Source organism: Cyrtonyx montezumae, unplaced genomic scaffold (genome assembly GCF_038088225.1).
Source record: "Cyrtonyx montezumae isolate F1298 unplaced genomic scaffold, pur_monq_1.0 scaffold_25, whole genome shotgun sequence".
NCBI classification, from domain to species: Eukaryota; Metazoa; Chordata; class Aves; order Galliformes; family Odontophoridae; genus Cyrtonyx; species Cyrtonyx montezumae.
In genome coordinates, this window is record NW_027071992.1 from 7,397,004 (window position 1) to 7,418,475 (window position 21,472).

At 40.0% G+C, this 21,472-nt stretch overlaps 1 protein-coding gene across 1 annotated transcript in view; it reads left to right on the plus strand.

Moving 5' to 3' along the window:
• The first annotated feature begins 2,306 nt into the window (after positions 1 to 2,306).
• The window catches only part of LOC136050927 (chondroitin sulfate proteoglycan 4-like), a 38,349-nt gene continuing 19,183 nt past the window's right edge, over positions 2,307 to 21,472 (plus strand). Inside the window, exons 1-4 of the mRNA XM_065740135.1 lie at positions 2,307 to 2,382; positions 15,184 to 15,347; positions 15,922 to 19,485; positions 20,329 to 20,793. Of these exons, the coding sequence (XP_065596207.1) occupies positions 2,307 to 2,382; positions 15,184 to 15,347; positions 15,922 to 19,485; positions 20,329 to 20,793 (4,269 nt within the window). The remainder of the gene's footprint in view (positions 2,383 to 15,183; positions 15,348 to 15,921; positions 19,486 to 20,328; positions 20,794 to 21,472) is intronic.

Sequence of the window (21,472 nt, forward strand, 5' to 3'; positions counted from 1 at the left end):
CATGTCACAGTGGACTGCCTTTCTTTGGTTGAAAAGTAATTTCAAAATAAGCATAGTAAGAAGATATTACTTTGCTTAAGGGAGATGTTTAGTGACTGCTGAGTTACTCACTAGAATTATAGATAAAAAATTAACTGATTACTTCTGTTTAGCTATATGAGTGTAGCTACCATGTAGAATAGATTTTAAATTTTACTTATTTTAAAATAGACATAAAATATACTGAAATTTCATCCTACATCATAAATCACAAAGTGTTTAAAATAATGTCTGGTTCTAGACTTCTGTATGTATGAGATACTCCCATCTACCTGCCTCCTGCCTCTCAACCAAGTATCTTTCTCAATCCTACCATACTTCTAACATGGTTAGAGAAGGCAAATATTCCTAACTGAAGATATGTTGAGGTGTACTTGTGCAATACATGTCAGTGCAAAGGCAAATTTTTTTTCCCAAGGCTTTCCCTTGGCTGCAAATTTTCACTGCCATACACCTGCACTTCTGCTTTTTCAGGCTTAGACGCATTTAGCAAGTTATTGCATACTGAATCATTTCTTTACCCTTCTTGTTCACATCCCAGATCCTCTTGATGCTTTTTTACAACTCCATCTCAAGGTTTACACAAGTCTTCTTAGAGTGCTGACCTGAAGAGAATGAAATTTTTCAGGTCTCTGCCTTTGAGATCTTGAATGAAGCTGCTAAGCAGCATCTCAGTGAAGATCACTCCTTGTGATTTACCACTAGGCATGGTTCTCACACACTATGTACAGTATTTTAAAATCATGCAGATAGCAAAGCTTGGCAAAGGAAAATCTAGACTAAATGATGGCTACAAACCTCAAAGCAAGAGAAGAACCAGATGACTAACCCAGAAAAGGTATTCATTTCATCACAATTTTTCTTATATCTGCAGCTTCCAAATGTCATCTAGGTTACTTATTCTGCTTATTTAGTGTAAGTTTTCATCTCTCAAATTCCAGTTCTATGTGTAGGGGGAGTAACAAATGAAAAAAAAACAACAACAAAAAAACAACTTACCTGTTGAGACACATTAAGAAGCTCCCTGCAGAGCTGATTAAATCAGAGAAAATTTTATGACTGCGAGGCAAATCTTGGCATGGATAATGTATGTAACTGAGGGTACATCTGCATGTTTGAACTATAATGAGTGACATGTAAAAGTAGCTCAAATATGCTCTTTAAAAAAAATAATTAAACAGAAACATTGTGCTTTCAAGTACAGGGCACCACTGATAAGGCAAAAATGCAGAACTCCCTTTGTTTAGTTAAGGTTCTGTACATGTTTTACATCACCTCACATTATGCTCCTAATATTGTGCTCCTAATATCACACTGTGCTCCTAATATTTACTCTATCTGCTACATATTTATTCTATAAGAAAACATGTTTTATGTCTTCATGCACAGTACTTCTTTATGTAAGTATTATCACTGTAGACACAGACTGTATTTGGTAAAAAAAATAATGATAAAGAATGCAATAGATAAGAAGGCATTTTACTTCACAACTATAAATGGCAATGGTATTTAGAAAAGTCATAGGTATGTAGAGTACTGAAACTTCTTTGTGTTCTTTAAAGAGACTTTAAAGGACTGTGATGTACTGCTTATTATCTGTTGTATGTCCATTTCAAATTTCTATTGGGCAACAAAGCTGGGGAGGGGTCCAGAGTGCGAGTCTTATGAGGAACAACTGAGAGAACTGGGATAGTTCAGTCTGGAGAAAAGGAAGCTCAGGGGAGACCTTATTGCTTTCTAGAACTACCTGAAATTAGATTGTGGTGACGTGGGGGTCGGCCACTTCCCTCTAGTAACTTGTGACAGGACAGGAGGTAATGGCCTAAAGCTGCACCAGCGGTGATACAGGCTGGATGTTAGGAAAAATCTCTTCTTAGAAAGAGTGGTAGCACATTGGAGCGAGCTGCCCAGAGAAGTGGAGGAGTCGCTGCTGCTGGAGATGCTCAAGAAACACGTAGATGTAGCACTGAGGGACATGGTTAGTAGATATGGTGGGGATGGGTTGATGGCTCGGCAGACAACACCGCATTCGGGAGTGCAGACCACCTGTGGCCGCCTCCATATCGAATGATGCTGCGGTAGATAGAGCACGCTGTGAAAGCGGTGAGCAGCGGCTGAATGCCAGAAAACAGTGAACGCGGCAGGGCTGCGCGGGGCCTCCGTAAGCCCTCTGCCGGGCAGCACAGCTGAGGGGAGGGCGGGGAGCTCCGGGGCGGGGTCCGCCGCTCCCCATGGCCGCGTCCCGCTCTGCCCGCTCGGGTGGCGGCATGGCGGGCGGGCTCGGCGACCCGCTGCTGGCCGCGCTGGCGCTGCTGCTGGCCGCCGGCCGAGCGGCTGTCGCAGGTAGGGCTGCCGCCATGGCGGGAGGCGCCGCGGGGCCCCGGGTCGGGAGTGGGAGCGAGAGAGGGAGAGGGCCGAGGCGCCGGGCTTCGGGCGCGGGTGGGTGAGGGCAGCAGCTCGCGATCGGGGGGTTCACCCGGAGTCAGAGCTGTGGCTGAGTCGTGCGCGGGTCCCTGGGAGCGGGAACGTGAGAAAAATCTTTTGTTTTAGTTTTAATTTTTGTAACACTGGGTTAATAGTTGATAGTAGGCTCGTAAGCGTTGAAGTGTTTTTTTTTAGCGTGTGCTTCGCAGTCCCACGTGACGTGAGCAGATTGCTATAACACCTTTGTTTAGAAGTTATGTGCGTCTCAGTGTCTGTGACAGCACTGTGCCTGTTTTCTCTGGATCAGAAAACTAGTTAGGAGCTGTTTCCTAATACAGAATTGTAACTTTCAATTTCTCAGAGATTAATAAAGGCTCATTTGTGCTGTACAGGTGCTGTTCCAGGTTCTGTGGGCCTGCACGTGTGTCAGGGACACATAGAAATGTGTCTTAACTGTCATGGATTTTCGTGAGATCTGACTGTCACTGGAATTCCTGTAGTGATACTGTGTTGTCAGAAGTGCCATGATCTAAAGGTTTTGTCATTTGCTTTGCTGGCAGTAATGTGAGGTCAGCTAGTACAGTTTTGTGCTCAGTGCTCTGTGAAGTTGACAGACCTCTTCATGCCTGCTGCTGCAGTAGTGACCTGCATTTCAGGCATTGCAAGGCAGAGCCACAGCTGGAGGCTGCATTTCCAGATTTCAAGGTAGGCTGTCAAACACTTCCTGCTGCTTCTGCTAATCTAGGTCCAGCAATGTAGGATGCTTCAGCTAAGCTGACTTCATACTTAGTTCTGACAGCTCATGTTGTTCGGCACCTGTACCAGGCCAGGGTGTATTCAATTCAGCACTTGTCTCATACTCATTACTAGTGCAACAACACATCATCAGTAGGGTAAAAACTAACCTGTCTTACAACGGTCTAAACCCAGCTCACGTTCCCTATTAGTGGGTGAACAATCCAACGCTTGGTGAATTCTGCTTCAGAATTGAAATTCAGCACTTGTCTCATACTCCAGCTGCTGTTTATAGCCGTGAGAGACAGATCCTGAGCCCAGACGTTTTATTCAGGAGTGGAAAAACTGCCAAATTCTGTAAGGAAAAGAAGGACTAGCAACTTCTTCTAGGTGGTGAACTGAAATTAGGTGTTAAGTAGTTTGTACAACTTTTTGTTATGTTCCTGTGTTGGAACCAGAACTTATCACCTATGTTTACTTGACATTCAGTGATTTAACTATGGGACTGTCTTTGTCTGGAAATCTGGTGTGTAAAGCATGTGTGGATGTGTATACATTGTAATCTGTAAGAGGCTTACAGACTCTTAGCTTTTGATTTGGCCACATAATCTCACTGTAAATCCTGCAGTGAGAATGTGTGAACCAACACTGAGAATTCACTTCCAAATGAGGGCTTTATTACCTTTAAATGGCATTCATAGCAAATCTGGTAGTTGTTCATTAAGGAGTGTAGTTTTACTCTGTGGTCTGTGGATAGACATTTCCAATACTACCCCAGCAGAACACAGCATTCCTAAGTGTCAGAAAGTCTTCTACTTTCAGGTCATAAGGAAGTGTATTCTCCAAAGTGCAGTTTGATCCTTTCTGGTTTTCTCTGATGAATATTCACAGAAGATACAGTTTTGATCACTACCAGACTTCCCTACTGTTTCTGCAGTATGTGATCTCATTCAAGTGAAACAGAAGACAAACATCTTAATAATGAAATGTGGTTGTATCTTTTAGACATAGTCTCCGCGATGTATTTAGGAAACCTTGCTTAAGAGAAACAGAAGGAAAGAATATCTGTTTGGAATTTAGTCATCAGGCATATTTGGAAGAAGTGCACCTGAATTCTGAGACACTGCAGTTCAGATCCTCACTGTTCTTTTAAAAATCTGGGTTTTAACCGTCTTCCCACCAAAGATTTGTAAGCAAACTGTGATGTTGGGATATTCAGTGATTCTGATGGTGCTTATCAGTCTCTCCTGTTAAGTCCTATCTGTGTTGCAACTAGAACTGAGTTAAAAATACAGTATTTTAAATATGATTCCATCCACTGCAAGATAAAATGAAGAAGACATGAGTGTATTTTAATTGTGAGGATACATTTTCTGGTTTTGTTTGTTTGTTTGTTTTCCAGATTATTATTGGTAATTTCCTTCCAGTCTGATTCAGGTGCAGTTCACTTTTTCATCTCCCCGCTAGAGGGGGAGGAACTGATATTCACTGTAGAAGGTGGGGCTATTGTCAGCATTGGGTTACACCTGCACAAAGGTATTACTCATTTCTTCAAGTCTGTGACTTTTTGGTTAGTACTTTTAAGCCCATTCAGCCTAGTTCTAATGGGCAGACAAACAATTTTTCTATCATGAAGCCATGTTTCAGTCAGGAATGTCAGAAAAATCAGCTACCAATTTGATTCTTTTTCACTGCTAATTAGAAGAAAAAAAAATTAAGAAAGTTTGTGTCAAATATTGCTTTCTCCAGCTTCTAGTCTGAATGAGTTTTGAATAACTTGAGCTGATTGTTTTTACTTCTAGAACATTCTGTTCCTGAGAACTCCATGTAACTATGTCTTACTATGATGCCAATTTCACAGAGTTGTAGGGGTTGGAAGGGACCTCTGGAGATCATCTAGTCCAACACCCTGTTAAAGGAGGCTCCTACAGTAGATTGCACAGGAATGCATCTGTTAGATTTTTAATATCTCCAGAGAAGACTCCATAACCGCTCTGAGCAGCCTGTTCCAGTGTTGTGTCTCCCTGAGAGTAAAGATGTTACATATGAACATGAGGAAAAACTTCTTATATTTCTATTTGTATCCACTGCCCCTTATTTTGGCACTGAAAAGAGCCTGGCCATATCCACTTGACTGTATTAGATATTTATAAGTACTGATAAGATACTGTGTCAGTCTTCTCCAATCTGAAGAGTCCCAGGTCTTTCAGCCTTTCCTCACAAAGGAGGTGCTTTGGGGCCCTTATCACTTTGTGGCCCACTGTACTCTCTCTAGCAGTTCCCTGTCTTTCTGGAACTGAGGAGCCCAGAACTGAGCACAGTATGCCAGATGTGGGCTCACCAGGACCAGGGCTTTTACTATTAGTTTTATGTCTTAAAGAATAGTGGTTTTAATCACTGGTATACTGTAGAGTATTGTTAACAACCCTTCCAAATGTTCAAAAGCTTGTTAGTCATATAGGAATATTCTGCCTGAAATAATAACTTTTTGGCTAGGACACTTTCATATAGCAAACATTTCATTTTATCACATTTTACAGCATCTTTCTCCCACAGCTCAGATATTTACTTCAGGGTTTAAGTTACTTTTAAATACTTAGTTACTTCAAAAGTTTGTTACTTTTAAATAATTGTATGTAATACTGATAGAGACCAGTATCTCTTTATCTGAATTATTTTTATGTACTTCAATATTAGGACTCTTCTGTAGTCATAGTGGTTTCAAATATATGCATGGCAGCCTCAGATTGAAAGGATACAGCTGGATACTAAATTTGGAACAGATACTTGCATCACATGAAGGTGTCAGTTTGGCTCATTGGTTCTAATGAATGGTTCTAGGAAAATATGGTAAAGTTAAAAAAAAAAATCTGTGGAAGTAGAGTCTGTATTTGTAGACATTATTCACTTCAGAGAGGACTGACATCTCTTATCATGGTACAGTTGTTGAAGTCTTGGACCTGGATGAAAAGATCTCTGGTCTCAAAACATCTGGAGAACTTGCTTATTTCTGGGTCAGCTTTAGGCATGTTTATAGCTTAGAGCATGTGCAATAGTTGAGAAATATTCTTTAATTCCTTATTCTGCCCTTTTTTTTTCCCATGGTGAACAGCTGTAAAAAGCTTCTTGCATGTTGTACATGTAATTTCTCTGATTTCCTCAGAACTTTTTTAATGCCTCCACTTGTGCAGACAAAATGAACAAGACATTTAAAAGTTATTAATATCACAATGACTTATTTATATTTGGTATTAATAGAATGAACACTTGCTTCTATCACTCAGATCCTGTCTCAAGGGGGAGTCTACCTATTATGTTTACATCTGAAGTCACATGCTGTTTTTCCTGCAGCTTATGAGAAAGGAGTTGGAACCTGCACACTGTACGACTGACAGTTCATCCTACTTCTAGATGATTAGGAATTTATTACCTCTGTAGTTAAAACTTGCAATTCAGTTACAGAAGAAAAGAAAAGCTGTAAGACACGCTTGTACATCACTGTGCTCTGTTGCATGCATCTGCAGCTGTCCATGCTATTGCTCTCCCTTGCTAGTTCCCAGATTCTGGTTATTTCATCATAGTTACAGCAAAAGCCCTTCAGATCTGAAGGTAATTCTCACTGTTTACCACTTTTGTATCATTGGGAACCACTGATGGCCGTTAATGGGACTCCTTTACTTTCATTATCATGAAATTCTTTCTACCCTGTGGAAACCTGTCTTCATCTTGAGATCCCACAACCCCTCTGTCTCTTGGTGAATCTCAGAAGCCCTAAGTGAGCTCTTGCAGAATATGCTTCATAGTATGACTTTTATATGAAAAGGTCACTGAAACAGGAAAGAGACAAAAACTTATTTGAATTTGTCAGCAGACAAAGGAAAATACTGCCATTCTGAATGATCAGTATTTCTTTGAGCCACCTCTGCTAGCCTGTTTCTGTTCCGTTTAGCTTTCAGTGAGTGAGCTGCAGGGAACTGATCTTTGTTTAAGGAGCCATCTCAGCCAGATAGGGGAAAGTTTATTTATCATAACAACTTGAAGAGGCATCATAGATCTACTGAAGGCAACACCTGACCAGGCACAACTAGTACATGTACCTGTTGTGCTGTGTCTTGAGTATGTTGCTGGGACAGATGCATTACCACTTGGTTTTGGCTTTCTGTTTTTCACAGAGGAAGACACACAGTTTTGTTTTCTTGAAGGGTTGTTGTACAGTTGGAGTGTTATGGGAGAGATGCGTGTAAAACATCTAGCAGCTAGGGACCTTTTCTCTGTTTGGAGCTCCTTGTTATCTGTGTAGAATGTGACAAAAGTACAACATAAAGTAGCAGGTTCAAAAACAGTGAAAAGTGATTTTTTTTTTTTACCCCTTTTATAAAATCCATTGTAGATGGAATTAATATAAAAACCTTACTGAGTTACAGGTGCAGGCCTAAGCCTTTCTTACAGCTTTCTTTGGAAGAGAGTGTAGAAGATATCTGAGCAAGGGAACAGTTGAGATATGCACAGCTTTGGCTGTTTCCAGTCAACACTGGTGACCAAAAGGATCATATATGATGTTTGCATTAAATTACTTCCAGTTAATTACAGTGTATGGAACTGTGATTTCAATATCAGTTCTTCCTTTTATGCTTTCCTGAGAAAGAATGTGCTGTAGTCTGAAAAGTACTGTCAAAAAAATGTGGAAAAAGAAGGAATAAACTTTTTCAGTTACATCTTTAATCTTGATTTTGTTCTTGGATTTATGTGTGTGGCACATGATAGCTGTGTAGAGAGTTTGAGGCTGGTTTCCTGTGGTTTCTGGTTTTTTTTTTTTGCAGGTTGAATAGAGAAACTAAAAGGTAAACTATTCAAAGCGTGGCAACTTGTTGAGTTTTATTATCTCTTTAACAGCAAAGGGAAAGGAAGCTGAATGAAAGGTTAAAATGCTAACCTAATGCTTCCACTAGATAACGATAAAGATTACTTTGCTCTGTTATTCTGTTTGTCCTGGTTTCTTGTGTTTACTTCTAAGAAAGCAGTTGTGGGCAGAGCTGATCAGGAATATTCAGAAAAGTTACTTAGTACTTCTCAAAACTTAAACTTGACATGCAAGTATAATCTGTTATGATGAAAATAATAGAAAAGATCTATAACCTCAGTGTGGTTTTTCTAACCAAAGTTGGAGGTAGACTTTAGAGAAGAGTGAAGAGAGATAAAGAATGCAAATTAGCTGGTAAATCTGATCTTTAAATCGGTGTTCATTTTTTCTGGCTTTATTTATATATGTTGATAGGTGAAGCCAGTGTTCCCTGGCAAGATTGCAGGAACAGCAGAAAGCTGCACAAGGCTGTAGTGGGAGCGGTTCAGATTGGACACTGGGAGAAATATCTTTGTAGTGAGGGTGGTCAAACACTGGAACTGGCTTCCTTGAGAGGTGGTTGGTGCACTATGCCTGTTGGTGTTCAGGAGGCATTTGGATAAAGCCTCTTGGATAATAAGATTTGGATAACAACATCCTTTAACTTCTGGTTAGCCCTGTAGTGATCAGGCAGTTGGACTTATAAGTTCATAAGTTCATAAGGTTGGAAAGGACCTATAAGATCATCTAGTCCAACCATCCTCCTATCACTATCTCTACCCAACTACTAAATTAAGTCCTTTAGCACCTCATCTAAACGCTTCTTGAACAGCGCTAGGGATGGTGCCTCAACCACCTCCCTAGGCAGGCCATTCCAGTGCCTGACCACTCTTTCAGAAAAGAAATGCTTCCTGAGGTCTAATCTAAATCTTCCCTGGCGCAACTTGTGGCCATTCCCTCTCGTCCTGTCATTACTTATCAGGGAGAAGAGGCCTACCCCCTCCTCACCACAACCCCCCTTCAGGAAGTGGTAGAGTGCAATAAGGTCTCCTCTGAGCCTCCTCTTCTCCAGACTAAACAATCTAAACAATCCCAGCTCCCTCAGCCGCTCCTCATAAGACTTGTGCTCCAGGCCCCTCACCAGTTTTGTTGCCCTTCTCTGAACACGCTCCAGGGCCTCAATGTCCTTCTTGTAGTGAGGGGCCCAAAACTGAACACAGTACTCGAGGTGCGGCCGTACCAGAGCTGAGTACAGGGGGATGATCACCTCCCTGCTCCTGCTGGCTACACTATTTCTAATACAGGCCAGGATGCTGTTGGCCTTCTTGGCCACCTGGGCACACTGCCGGCTCATGTTGAGCCGAGCATCAACCAACACCCCCAGGTCCTTTTCCTCTCTACATTCTTCAAGCCATTCTGCCCCAAGCCTATAGCATTGCATGGGGTTATTGTGGCCAAAGTGCAGGACCCGGCACTTGGTCTTATTGAACCTCATCCCATTTTGCTCAGCCCAGCTGTTCAGCCTATCCAAATCCCTCTGAAGGGCCTCCCTACCCTCAGGCAGTTTGACACATCCTCCCAGCTTTGTGTCATCTGCAAACTTACTGAGGGTACACTCAATTCCCTCGTCTAGGTCATCAATAAAGATATTAAACAAGATGGGCCCCAAAACTGACCCTTGGGGGACACCACTCGTAACAGGACGCCAGCTGGACTTAACTCCATTAACCACTACCCTCTGGGCACGGCCCTCCAGCCAGTTCTCCACCCAGAGAAGAGTGAACCTGTCCACACCACGGGCTGCCAGTTTCCTTAGGAGAATACTGTGGGAGACCGTGTCAAAGGCCTTGCTGAAGTCCAGGTAGACTACATCAACAGCCTTTCCCTCATCTACCTGTCTGGTCACCCAGTCATAGAAGGAGATGAGGTTGGACAAGCACGACCTGCCCCTGGTGAACCCGTGCTGGCTGGGTCTGATCCCTTTATTGCCATGCACGTGTCGTGTGATCTCCCTCAATAACATCTGTTCCATAACTTTCCCTGATACCGAGGTCAGGCTGACAGGCCTGTAGTTCCCCGGGTCTTCCTTACGGCCTTTCTTGAAGATGGGAGTCACATCGGCAAGCCTCCAATCTTGTGGGACCTCTCCAGATAACCAGGAATGCTGATAGATGGCAGAAAGTGGCTCGGCAATCACCTCTGCTAGCTCCCTCAGCACCCTTGGGTGGATCCCATCTGGCCCCATGGACTTGTGGGAGTTCAGATGGAGGAGAAGATCTCTGACCGTCTCTGCTTGAATCACAGGGGGTGCATTATGCACCCCGTCCCAGACTTCCAGGTCAGGGCAAGTACCATTTGGATAACTGTCCTGTTTATTAAAGACAGATGTGAAGAAGGCATTGAGAACCTCAGCCTTTTCCTTATCATCTGTGGTTATATTGCCTGCCTCGTTGAGTAAAGGAGGGAAATTTTCCTTAGTTTTTCTCCTGCTGTTAATATATTTGTAAAAGGGTTTCCTGTTCTCCTTTACAGCAGTAGCCAGCCTAATTTCAAGCTGGGCTTTAGCATTTCTAATTTTCTGCCTGCAGATCTTGGCCAGTTCTCTGTAGTCACCCCAAGTAGCCTGACCCATCTTCCAGAGGACATAGACTCTCCTTTTCTCTCGGAGTCTCAACAAAAGATCCCGGTTCATCCACACTGGTCTTTTGCTCCTCCGGCTTGACTTACAGGACTCCGGGACTGCCTGCTCCTGTGCCTTTAAGATTTCCATCTTGAAGAGCATCCAGGCTTCCTGGACCCCTTTACCCTTCAGGAGCAAGTCCCAAGGGACCCTTGCAACAAGTGTCCTGAACAGGTCAAAGTCTGCCCTCTGGAAGTCCAAGGTAATAGTTTTGCTAGTCACTTCATGAGCTTTGTAGCTCCAACCTGTTCAGTTCTGTTCAATTTGATTCTATTCTATATATAGATGTTCACAAAGGGAAGTTATTATTGACCTAGATCTTATCTCCTTCCATCCCTTTTTTTTTCCTTTGGGGTATAGATTGATATTGTAAAATAGATCATCTACCCAAGCAATCCAAAGGAATTGTTCACTCTGTAATATGCTGAACTCACATGTTCCATTATCAAGGGAGCAAATGTCCCCTTTTCTAAAGCTGTGGTGCTACAGTCATAATTTGGTTTCAGCCAGAAATCATTCTAAAATCATCCTTAAAGAGTCTGCTTAAGGGAACTTGATTACTCTGTTGTAATAACATGCTACTTAGTTTGGTGGGTACTGAAGCAGAAAGCATACCAAAGCACAGTAGGTGGTTTTTGCATGAGATCTCATTTGATGCTGGATCAGTGCCTCATATTGAGTTTCCTATCCCACCTTCAGTGGTAGATTGTGACTCTGAAGTGTTCTGTGGGAGGCAAAAGCATTAATTTTGTTTTTTCTTTTTCAGGAAAAACAATTTACATGACAAACTGTTTCTCAGTGTCACACTGAAAAATATTGTCTCTCAGCAACTTCATTTCTAGTTATTCCAAATTGCATTTAGTAATAAATAAATAAGTTTATTTTTTTTGCTTATTTTCTTCCCCTGAAATCCATTGTTTATTTCCCCCAGCATATTTGAGTCTAATGAAAATCTGCTATCTTGAGAAGTTATTTTCAAATTCCAACCATGCTCATCAGTTTTGAAAGAGAAATTCCTGAATGAAATTTGTGGGCTGTATTACCATAATCATAATGAAACTTTCATGGTGTTAAAGTCTGTGAAAGCTTTGGATTTTATTTGTTAATTTCTTATGAACCTCACTGATAAAATTACAGTAAATCTTTTCCTTTCCCCGCCCAAAGGAGTGCTACAATATAAAATAACAAAGTGAGCAGATTGCTTAGAATCTCAGTAGTGTGAGTGGCAGCCTCTCACAGTAGATCCTTCTTGTACTCATATATTTCTGTTCTAATGTTACTGCAGTGACTTGAGGGAAATCAATTTTTGATTAAGATGAATTGTTTCAGAAAGCTAGATTATGCTTCCTGTGACATTCAGGAAGACAGTTTCTCAATGCTTCATTTGCTGAAATGGACATCTGAGGACTTCTCTCCTTTACCTGTGTCATTGCCTCTAAAGCACTATAGAATACTATCAGTCACCTACATTTCTTCTGTAGAAAGTCACTAGTCACTACCATAATATGTGTAACGTAATATAACACTTGTCAGCATTTAACCTATTTTCTATCTCATCGGTGAAAATTACTCTTTGTTTTTACTGGAGCCTTATATCCTGTTTTGTATCCCAGTACTACTTTTTAAGCTATTTTCTTTGTTAACCCCAAAATAATAACATCCCTATATATAACAAACAGCCTTTGTTCTACTGTTGTATGTATTTTGTGGAATATCTGTAAGGTTTATTGGACCTACTTGATGGAAACTACTTTTATGCTAGAAGTCATATGATGTGGAAGAGGTCTTTTTTGTTCAATTTGAAACCAGGTTTTTATGCTTTGTAGTGACTCTTCCTTTGCAAGAAATGTTTGTACTTCAGTAATCTAAAAATCTCTCCTCTTTTTCTGTGGGTATTTAATATAATATGCTATTACTTAGCTTTTGTCTCTGGGGTTTGCAGAAATCCCATTCTTGGGAAAACCACCTAAAATCTCTGTCTACTACAGCAAAATTTTAGCTACAGGTAGTGATTCTTTCATCAAACAGCTGGTTAATGAGGCCTGAGATTTGATACTCTGGAACTTGCAGAATGGAGCCTGGAATCTGAGTTGAAGCTGCACTTTTTCTACTGGTCACTGAAGTGTTAAATTCCTCAGGAGGGCAGTTAATGTAGAAACACAAACAATTAAAGCTAACAACTTCTCTGCAGTTACACTTAATTTTAAAAAGAACTGTATTAAAATGAGAAAGTTGTCTGAAGTGAAGCTGGATGATGCAAACTAAATATTTCACTACTGGTTGTACGGTCTTTAAGTGACTGTGTCCCAGTGCTGCTGAAGATTGTTGATATGTGTAAATAGGCAGGCCTGAAAAAAGCAGGTCAAGGATCAGCTGAGTGGAGGAACCAAAGTTATTACTAAATCTTTTGTAAATACATCAAGAACAAAAATCCTACAGAGGATTTATGTATCCCTTGATTAAGTTGTCAGTATGAAAAGCACTTAGAAAGGGCATGACTATGACAGAGAAGCTAAATAATATGATGCTTACTGCTAACTGGGAAGATTATCAAGCTGAAATCTCTTTTTTTTCTTGTGTGGGGAAAGAGAGGGATTGTTAGCAGAAGAGATCTACTGGAGTTTGTCTTGCAATTTGTGCTGTTCAGTATAATAATAGAGAAGGCAGTTAAGGCAGGGAGCAATCAAATGAGGAAATTCGTTGATGCTACTGTTTGTGAAGGCAGTAGAGATGAGAGAGGAGCATGAAGAACTGAAGGAGGTCTGTACGAAACTGAGTGACGGAGCTACACGGCAGCATGGTTTGTTGATGGCTGTATACAGGAACTGACAGAGTAGGTAGGACTCTTGAGCCTGGAAAAAAAAAAGACAAGAAAATGTGAAAGAATATGTTTCTGCAGTGTGCCAGGGAACCTGCATATATTCTTACCTGAGATGAGAGAGGATGTCTGTGGCAGAGATATATGAGAACTTATTGAAGATGAATACGTTTACATGTACCCAAAGAGAAATTAGATAAGTACTTCAGAGAGAAATACTTTAATAATACAAAAACATACCAGCTAAGACAAGCTCCAGGAAAGATCTGAAAAGGAAAATAATTTGACTCTATGAGAATATTTGAAGGAAGTTTGTTGAAGAATTCCTGCAACAGCAAGGCAGACATGAACTGCTTCAGCTGAGCAATCCAAGCTGCCACGATGTCTCTGGGAAACTTCTGTGATTATGTTGTTCAGCCTGCCTTCAGCGAAGAAGGCCTCACAGACTGCTGATAATTGTAACTCTAGGTATTTTTAGAATAAGTTGTCCTCAGTAGTCTATTCTGTTTAGCTAGCAGGTGTTCTTCCCTTTGGGCTCTGTGTTATGCGCTGGCCACGCTGATACAGTGCTCAGGGGAAAGTACACTGTGTGAGGATTAGGATGATATCAAGAGTTACCTCCCTCCGGATGGTTTCTCACTGCTGTTAATTGTTGGGAACTGCTTAAAGTTGTCTTTCTCTGAGGCTCTCAGCCAATGATAGTGTGCTATTCTCTATACGCTCCTGTCTTGAACACTATAAGAATAAGGCTGTCTGGGTAATAAAGGGGAGCATGATTTAACCACCTTGGTGGATGTCATGTCTCTGTCCGTTTTCTCCTATGACAGAAGTTGTTAAATATACTTGTGCTGTTCTCATGATGTCATTTGGTTGCTGTTGGAGATAAGAGTACTGGGTTGTATTCATTTCTTCTCCAAACTGATGTGGCCACTGAGCTCTTAACCAATTGCAGAATGAATTTGATAGCTATTTCTATATGTGTTGTGATTTAGCCAGCAGTTATCTAAGTGCAACACAACTGTTTGCTCACTTCTACCTCTCCAACTGGGATGCAGGAGAGGATCATAAAAAAACCCAAAAAACCAAAACAAACAAGCAAACAAAAAAAAAAACCAGTAGAATCCATGGGTTGAGATGAAGACGGTTTAATAAGACGGCATCAGAAGGGATGATAATAGTAATAAAAAATATTCTGAACAAGAGATGCACTGTGTAACTGCTCACCCCTCACTGACCAATGCCCAGGTAGTCCTCAAGCAGAGGTTCCTCACCTCAGCCAACTTTCCCCCCAAGTTTACAGTTCAGCATGACACCATATGGTGTGGAGTATGCCTTTTGCCAGTGTAGGTCATCTGAACTGATTCTGTCCCCTTCCAGTGCACTATGCCCACAGTCCTTACTGGCAGGACAGTACGAGGAACTGAAATTTCTGTGGTTTGTGCAGCACTGCTCAGCAAAATCTAAAATATATCAACATTCTTTCTCTCCTAAAGCCAGAACAACAGATCTGCAACCAAGACACATATATAGACAATTCTGTGGAGAGTTAATGCAAGTTTTTTGTATGCATGAGATACAAGTGAGAAGAAGTTTTTATGTGTGTAACTAAATTTTGTGCTTGTTTCTTCTTTCTTGCCTTTCTTTTAGTATCGTTTTATGGTAATAGTTTTGTGGCATTGAAGATGGCAGAAGCATCCTGTCAGACAACCTTACAGTTACGGTTTCTAACAAGCAAGCCACATGGATTGCTCTTTCTTGCAGCTGGGAAGAAAGATTATTGTTTGTTGGAGTTACAGTCAGGAAATCTGCAGGTATGATTTGCAGCTATAGCAAAAAAGATATGTGTAGCCTCTATTGTTGAGTTTTTCTTTAAGCTGTTGTCATTTCTTAAAATTTGTGTTTAAAAAAATGGAAGTGTCACATAATTTAATTGATGATTTCAAAAAATATGTTTCTTACAATGGTAGTTAATAAAAAGCTAGTTACCTAGAAGCCTCTTAGATCTCTAGAGAGTCCTAAGATCAAAATCAGACCTGAGGTTAGATTAGGTAAAATTTCAGATTTAATGATGTTAGCATCTTAGAAAATGCTGAGATCCAAATAATAACTTTTTTGTAAGGCATGTTCTTGAAACAGCATTGTCACCAGGATTCTCACTTGTTGGTTCTAGCAAAACTAGAGAGCTAGAGTCCATTCCCTCTTCTTCAATTAGACAAGTCAAATTTGTGATGTCAAGTGAACCTACACAAATATTTAATGAGACTTTTTTAACAATACGCTTAATATGAAAATCAATGAAAATTAACCTAGCAAAAGTCTGAATGAATATATGATTGTAAGAAATATTACTTTGGATATTAATATGTTTTTAATTTTCTCTTGCAGTTGAGAATTAACTTTGGCATGGGAGAACGAATACTGCATTCTCAGCAAAGATCTCATCTGAATGATTTAGCTTGGCACTTGATTGAACTGCATCATGAACATGATAATATCACATTGTTAATTGATAAAAATGATAGGACTACCGCAAAAGTGCCTGGATCTCTCTGTGAATTAAATATTGATCATGGGTTCTACCTAGGTGGTACTACTGAACTTGACGTTCCTTACTTCGTTGGAGCACTGCCCAGCTTTCGAGGATGTATTGATGATGTGTTATTTAATCAGCTAGACATTCTGATGCCCCTGAGATCTTCTGGCTTTAAAAAAGTCAATGAAGTTTCAATGGGATGCAGCGATGAGTTCTTCGCAGGTGAAGATGAACCCATCAGTTTTTTTAGTTCCAGATCCTATGTTTCTTTCCCGATATGGAATGTTGATGGTGAGGGAATCTTGGAGTATGCATTACAAACCTCAGCTGCACGTGGCTTACTGCTTTATTATCCTGGACAAGAAGGAGATTTCATTGCAATGGAAGTGGAAGATGGATTGATTAAAGCCTATATTGGAAAGCATAAGAGTAAAACTCAGCTTTCCTCTCTTAGGTCAGTCAATGACAGTCATTGGCATTATGTTAAACTGAAATTTACTGCAGAATATTTACAACTGACACTGGATAAAGAAACTGTGAAAAAATCATTTCCTCCCCAAAACAAGCTGTCACTTCTGAATGGGTCTCTCTTTGTAGGTGGTGTAGATGACAGTAAACGATTGGAAGTGATTAAGTTAGACCTAACCTCTGTGTCTGGGAAGTATGCCAGAGGAAGGTCATTCAAGGGTTGCTTAAGAGACATAAAAGTCAATTCAGAAAAGAAATCACTTAAAAATGTTCAAGTAACGAAGGATATTTCAGCTGGATGTGAAACAGAAAATGCTTTTAATACAAATCTTTCTTCAGAGATGGCTGTAAAATATCCTACTGTAAAAGCAGCCCCAACCCTTGCCATTTTGCCTGAAAACTCTGTCCCTCTGGGACAGGAAGATAAAAGCCACCTTTTAGTTCTGAGTAACTTGATTGTTCAAGAAGGTGGACAAGCCTCACTTGAATCTAAACATATTCAAGTCAACTTAGACTTTCAGAAATTAAGGATTAGTCAATCACAAGTTCTTTTTGAAATAAAGGAACCACCATCACATGGTAACTTGAAACTAGGCACTGAACTGGTGCAGGAGGTGAATATGTTTACTTTGCAGGATGTGTGGCGAGAGAAGATTCTGTACATCCATGATGGCTCTGAAGATACTTATGATTATTTTAATTTCTCAATTTCTGCAAACAATAAAAATATTCTGCCTCCGTATTTGCAAACAAATGAGGAGTATATGTTTAGCATTACCATCACTCCAGTAAATGATGCTCCTGAGATCACACTTGCTGAGGGAAACTTGCTTCTTTTAATAGAAAACTCAAAGAAACGTTTGACTACTGACTTGATAAAAGTATTAGATAACGATACAGATCCTCTGGACCTCGGTCTTTCAGTGCTTGGAAATCTTAATGCAAATGCAGGATATTTAGAAAATTCAAAGCATCCTGGAAAGGCTATTACTACTTTTTCTACTGAGGACTTAAGAAGAGGCAATATTTTCTTTGTCCACACAGGTGTCAGGAACTCAAGGATTGTTTTGAGAGCAAATGATGGTGAGAAAGTGAGCAACACCGTTGTGCTACGCGTCATGGCAATTCCTTTGGATTTCAAAGTTGTTAACAACTCAGGAATAAAACTTGTCCAGGGTGCTACAGCTGTAATCACATCCAGTCATCTGACAGTTGAGACAAATGCCAACCCCCAAGAGCTGGAGATACGGTATGATATCACGGATTCACCCCAATTTGGGGAGGTTCAAAGGCAGCATTCAAGTGGGGAATGGAAGCAAATCAACTCTTTCTCTCAGCGCTCCATTCAGCGCAGCCGTGTAAGATACTGTAGCACTTTTAAAGAAATTCAGCTGCAAAATATTACTGACCAATTTAAATTCAAAGTTAGCATAGGAAACAGAATCAGTGAAGAGTACGTGTTTCCAATCCAAGTGAAATGGTTGAGGTACAGTTTATTGAAATATTCTCCTCTAGAAATTGAAAAATCTAAAAAGAAATACTTGAATTCAGATCATCTTTTTGCTGTGCTTGTGGGTCAAGAAATACCTGATGATGAGCTTCATTTTAAATTGCTGTCCCTACCAAAGAGTGGACGAATACTGCTTAATGACCAGTCTTTGAAAAGAGATTCAGTCTTTAGCCAGAAAGATATTGCTGATCAAAAAGTGGCATATGAGTTAGTAAGCAGATATGAAGACAACTGTGATTCATTTAAATTCCTCATCTCTACGAAGTATTTGGAATCAAATGTCTTTGACTTTGAAATCTACATCAAATCAGATTTTAGGAACATAGTTTTAATTAATAATGGCTTAACAGTTACCGAAGGTGAAGGAGAATTAATAACAAGCTCAAAATTATTTGTGCAAACGCTGGATAATAAAACTTTCCAGTATACAGTTTTAAAGTTTCCTAAACATGGGAAATTAAGACTCATTAATTTTTCAGATTCTTTTGAGAGTAACAGCAGTCTCACCACTTTCACTAATGAAGATATAACTGATGGGCACCTTATGTACGTGCATGATGATTCGGAGACAGTGTTTGATGAATTTCTTGTCAGAGCTTCTAATGAAGGATCAAGAGAGTGGGCAAACTTTGATCCTGAAGTAGAACCTCCCTCAGTAGAAATTAGATTCAACATTTCTATCCAGCTGAAGAATGATGAAAAGCCAGTACGTGTTGTTGATAAAGTGTTTAACATTGTGAGAAATGGACAGCGGTTATTAACTTTGGCAGATCTTTGCTATCATGATCCTGATTCTGATTTTGAAGATGGGCAGCTGCTATACACTAGACGTGGCATTTCCAACGGGGATTTGGTGCTAACAAACGATTCATTACACAGACTCTATCAATTCAAACAAGCAGACCTGGAGCAAAAACAAGTCTTATTTTTACACCATGGTGCAGATTTTGGGCGTTTTGTGCTCTTTGTGACAGATGGCAAACACTATACATCTTTCCTTCTAGAAGTTAATGCCACTGATCCTTATGTTAGCTTGGCAAATAATACAGGCCTGTTGGTTCAAAAAGGAAAAGAGGAAGTTGTTACAACAGCTAACCTAAGTGCTATTACAAACCAAGACATCAGAAATGATTATGAGATTACATTTGAAATAACCACTTTTCCAAAATATGGAAGAATATCTGTAAATAGTTTAATGAGAGACTCCTTCACTCAGCTCGATCTGATAAGGGGGTACGTGATCTACAGGCATGATGACAGCAACAACCTTATTGACACATTTAACTTTACAGTCTGTGCTAAAGATGTCCATCTTGATGCTGTTGTGTATGTTCGCATGTATTATGAAAGTCATCAGTGGCCACCAAGGATTGTGAACAATAACAGTCTCTTAGTTGAAGAAGGAAAACCAGTTAAGATCAGTAAAGGAGAACTGCAGGTAAGTTAACTATATTGTTAGTGAACAGTATTGGCCATTTCTCCACTCTAGTAGTAAGTTTTCTTCTCTGCTTTCTCAGCCATTGCAGAATCTGCAGACTATCACCAAAATTTTCTTCTTTTTCTTCTTTAGCTCTTTTGGTTTTCATGTTCTGGAGAGAGTCTGACACTAGCAGGCTTCCATTGCTAGGAAAGAAAACCAGTTATGTTAAACAGAAGGACTGACTGTAGTCTTTGACACTGATAGTTATTGGTGCTTAAGAGAGTTAAGATTTTCACTTGTCACCATTAGTTGTGACTGCTAGTTGTATTTATTTTCATGTATCATTCTGAGCTAACTTGATGGAATATGCCAGGGAAGAAAGAATTTCTTTTCATTAAATTGGTAGCAAGTTCAATAATAATGATCCAAAATTTTAAAAACATAAAAGTCACAAACAGGAGTGTTACCTTGTTTGTTAATACTAGATAATGCTCCCTATTGTCTTCTTGCTGCCTTCTAATAACCACCACGAGGGGGCTGCTGCAGCACACTGCTGCATTGACTGTAAGTCCTTGTTTCTGGCAGGAGTCTGCAGCTCTCAATTAGTTAATTCCTGTGTGTGTTCTTTCAAGATTTACAAAACATATTCAGGGTTGCAATACAATCTCATGTCATCCAATACATGCCTATTTTAATAACTATTGTATATTAAAAATCTGCAGGTATACCTGTACTCCAGGCAAGGACTGGCACTTCATTAGTTAGATGATCCTGAGGCTAGGAGTGACAAATTCAGAACAAGAGAATTAAACATAAATATGATAATTTATTTAAGTAATTCTTGTGTTTTTCCAATTTAAGGTTGCCTATGAAAACAGTTCTCCATCTGAGATCGTGTTCACAGTAAGACAACATCCATTACATGGATATATTCAGAAGTTTTCATCAGAAAGGAGTTATCTTGGTGCTGAGCCGGTTCTGACCTTCACGCAGAAAGATGTTGATGAGGGCAAAGTTCAGTATGTGCAGACAGTTTCTGACCAACTAAGTGACCGTTTTTCTCTGGATGTGACCAATGGTGTCCAAACCATGAACGGAATAGAAATCTCAGTTGACATTATTCCCAGAATGATTTCCTTGAAAGTAAAGAACTTCACAGTAACTGAAGGTGGCTCGAAAGCCCTGGTGGAAGACTATCTACAATTTTCTAGTAGACTCTTTGGAGGACTCAGCTATGAAATTATTTTAGTTGACCAGCCAAAGCATGGGTATTTTGAAGATTTTAACATTCCTGGAATAAAGTTAAACAAATTTACCAAAAAACAGGTAATGCATTTAGATTCATTGTCATGATTAATTCTTTTTCTTTCTGTTGTTAAATGCTAATTTTTGTCTGGAGTGGGAGGATGGTAAGATGCGGAAGTTTGAGCTTTGTTTGGGGCTTGTAACAGAGATAACTGCTTCTGGTCATCTAGTGTCCAGAGGGAGGGTGGCTGGTTTTTTTGGTCAACCGCATCACATCCTTGGGTGCCACTGGTCAAACAAAGCAGTGAGCTATAGACACAAGTGAATGATGAGCCTCTTGCATTTCTGGGTACGTCTTGAGAAGAACTGAAGACTAAATGAAATTATATGTAAACTGAACAAGGAGAATGTGGAAACTTTTTTTTTTTTAAGATTATATATTTGTTCATAGAGAGTAAATACATGTGTGAGAAGCTAATTTTCAGTTTATTTGCTCTAAAAAGGAAAATGATATGATAAGTCACCATCTATTCATACTCAGTTTTTTTCCATTTGTAGCTGCAAGGGAATGTAAATACAGTGAGAATGAATCCCACTATTTTCTCTTCAGGATGAAGAGAAATGCCAAGACTGGCAACTTAAGCTGGCTAGAGGTATAGAGCTGTAAAATTTGCTGTAGTGGGCAAAACAAGAGCAGAGATACAGATCAGATATGACCATAAATAAATTCTTTGGAGTCATAAAAAGCTGAGGCAATTCA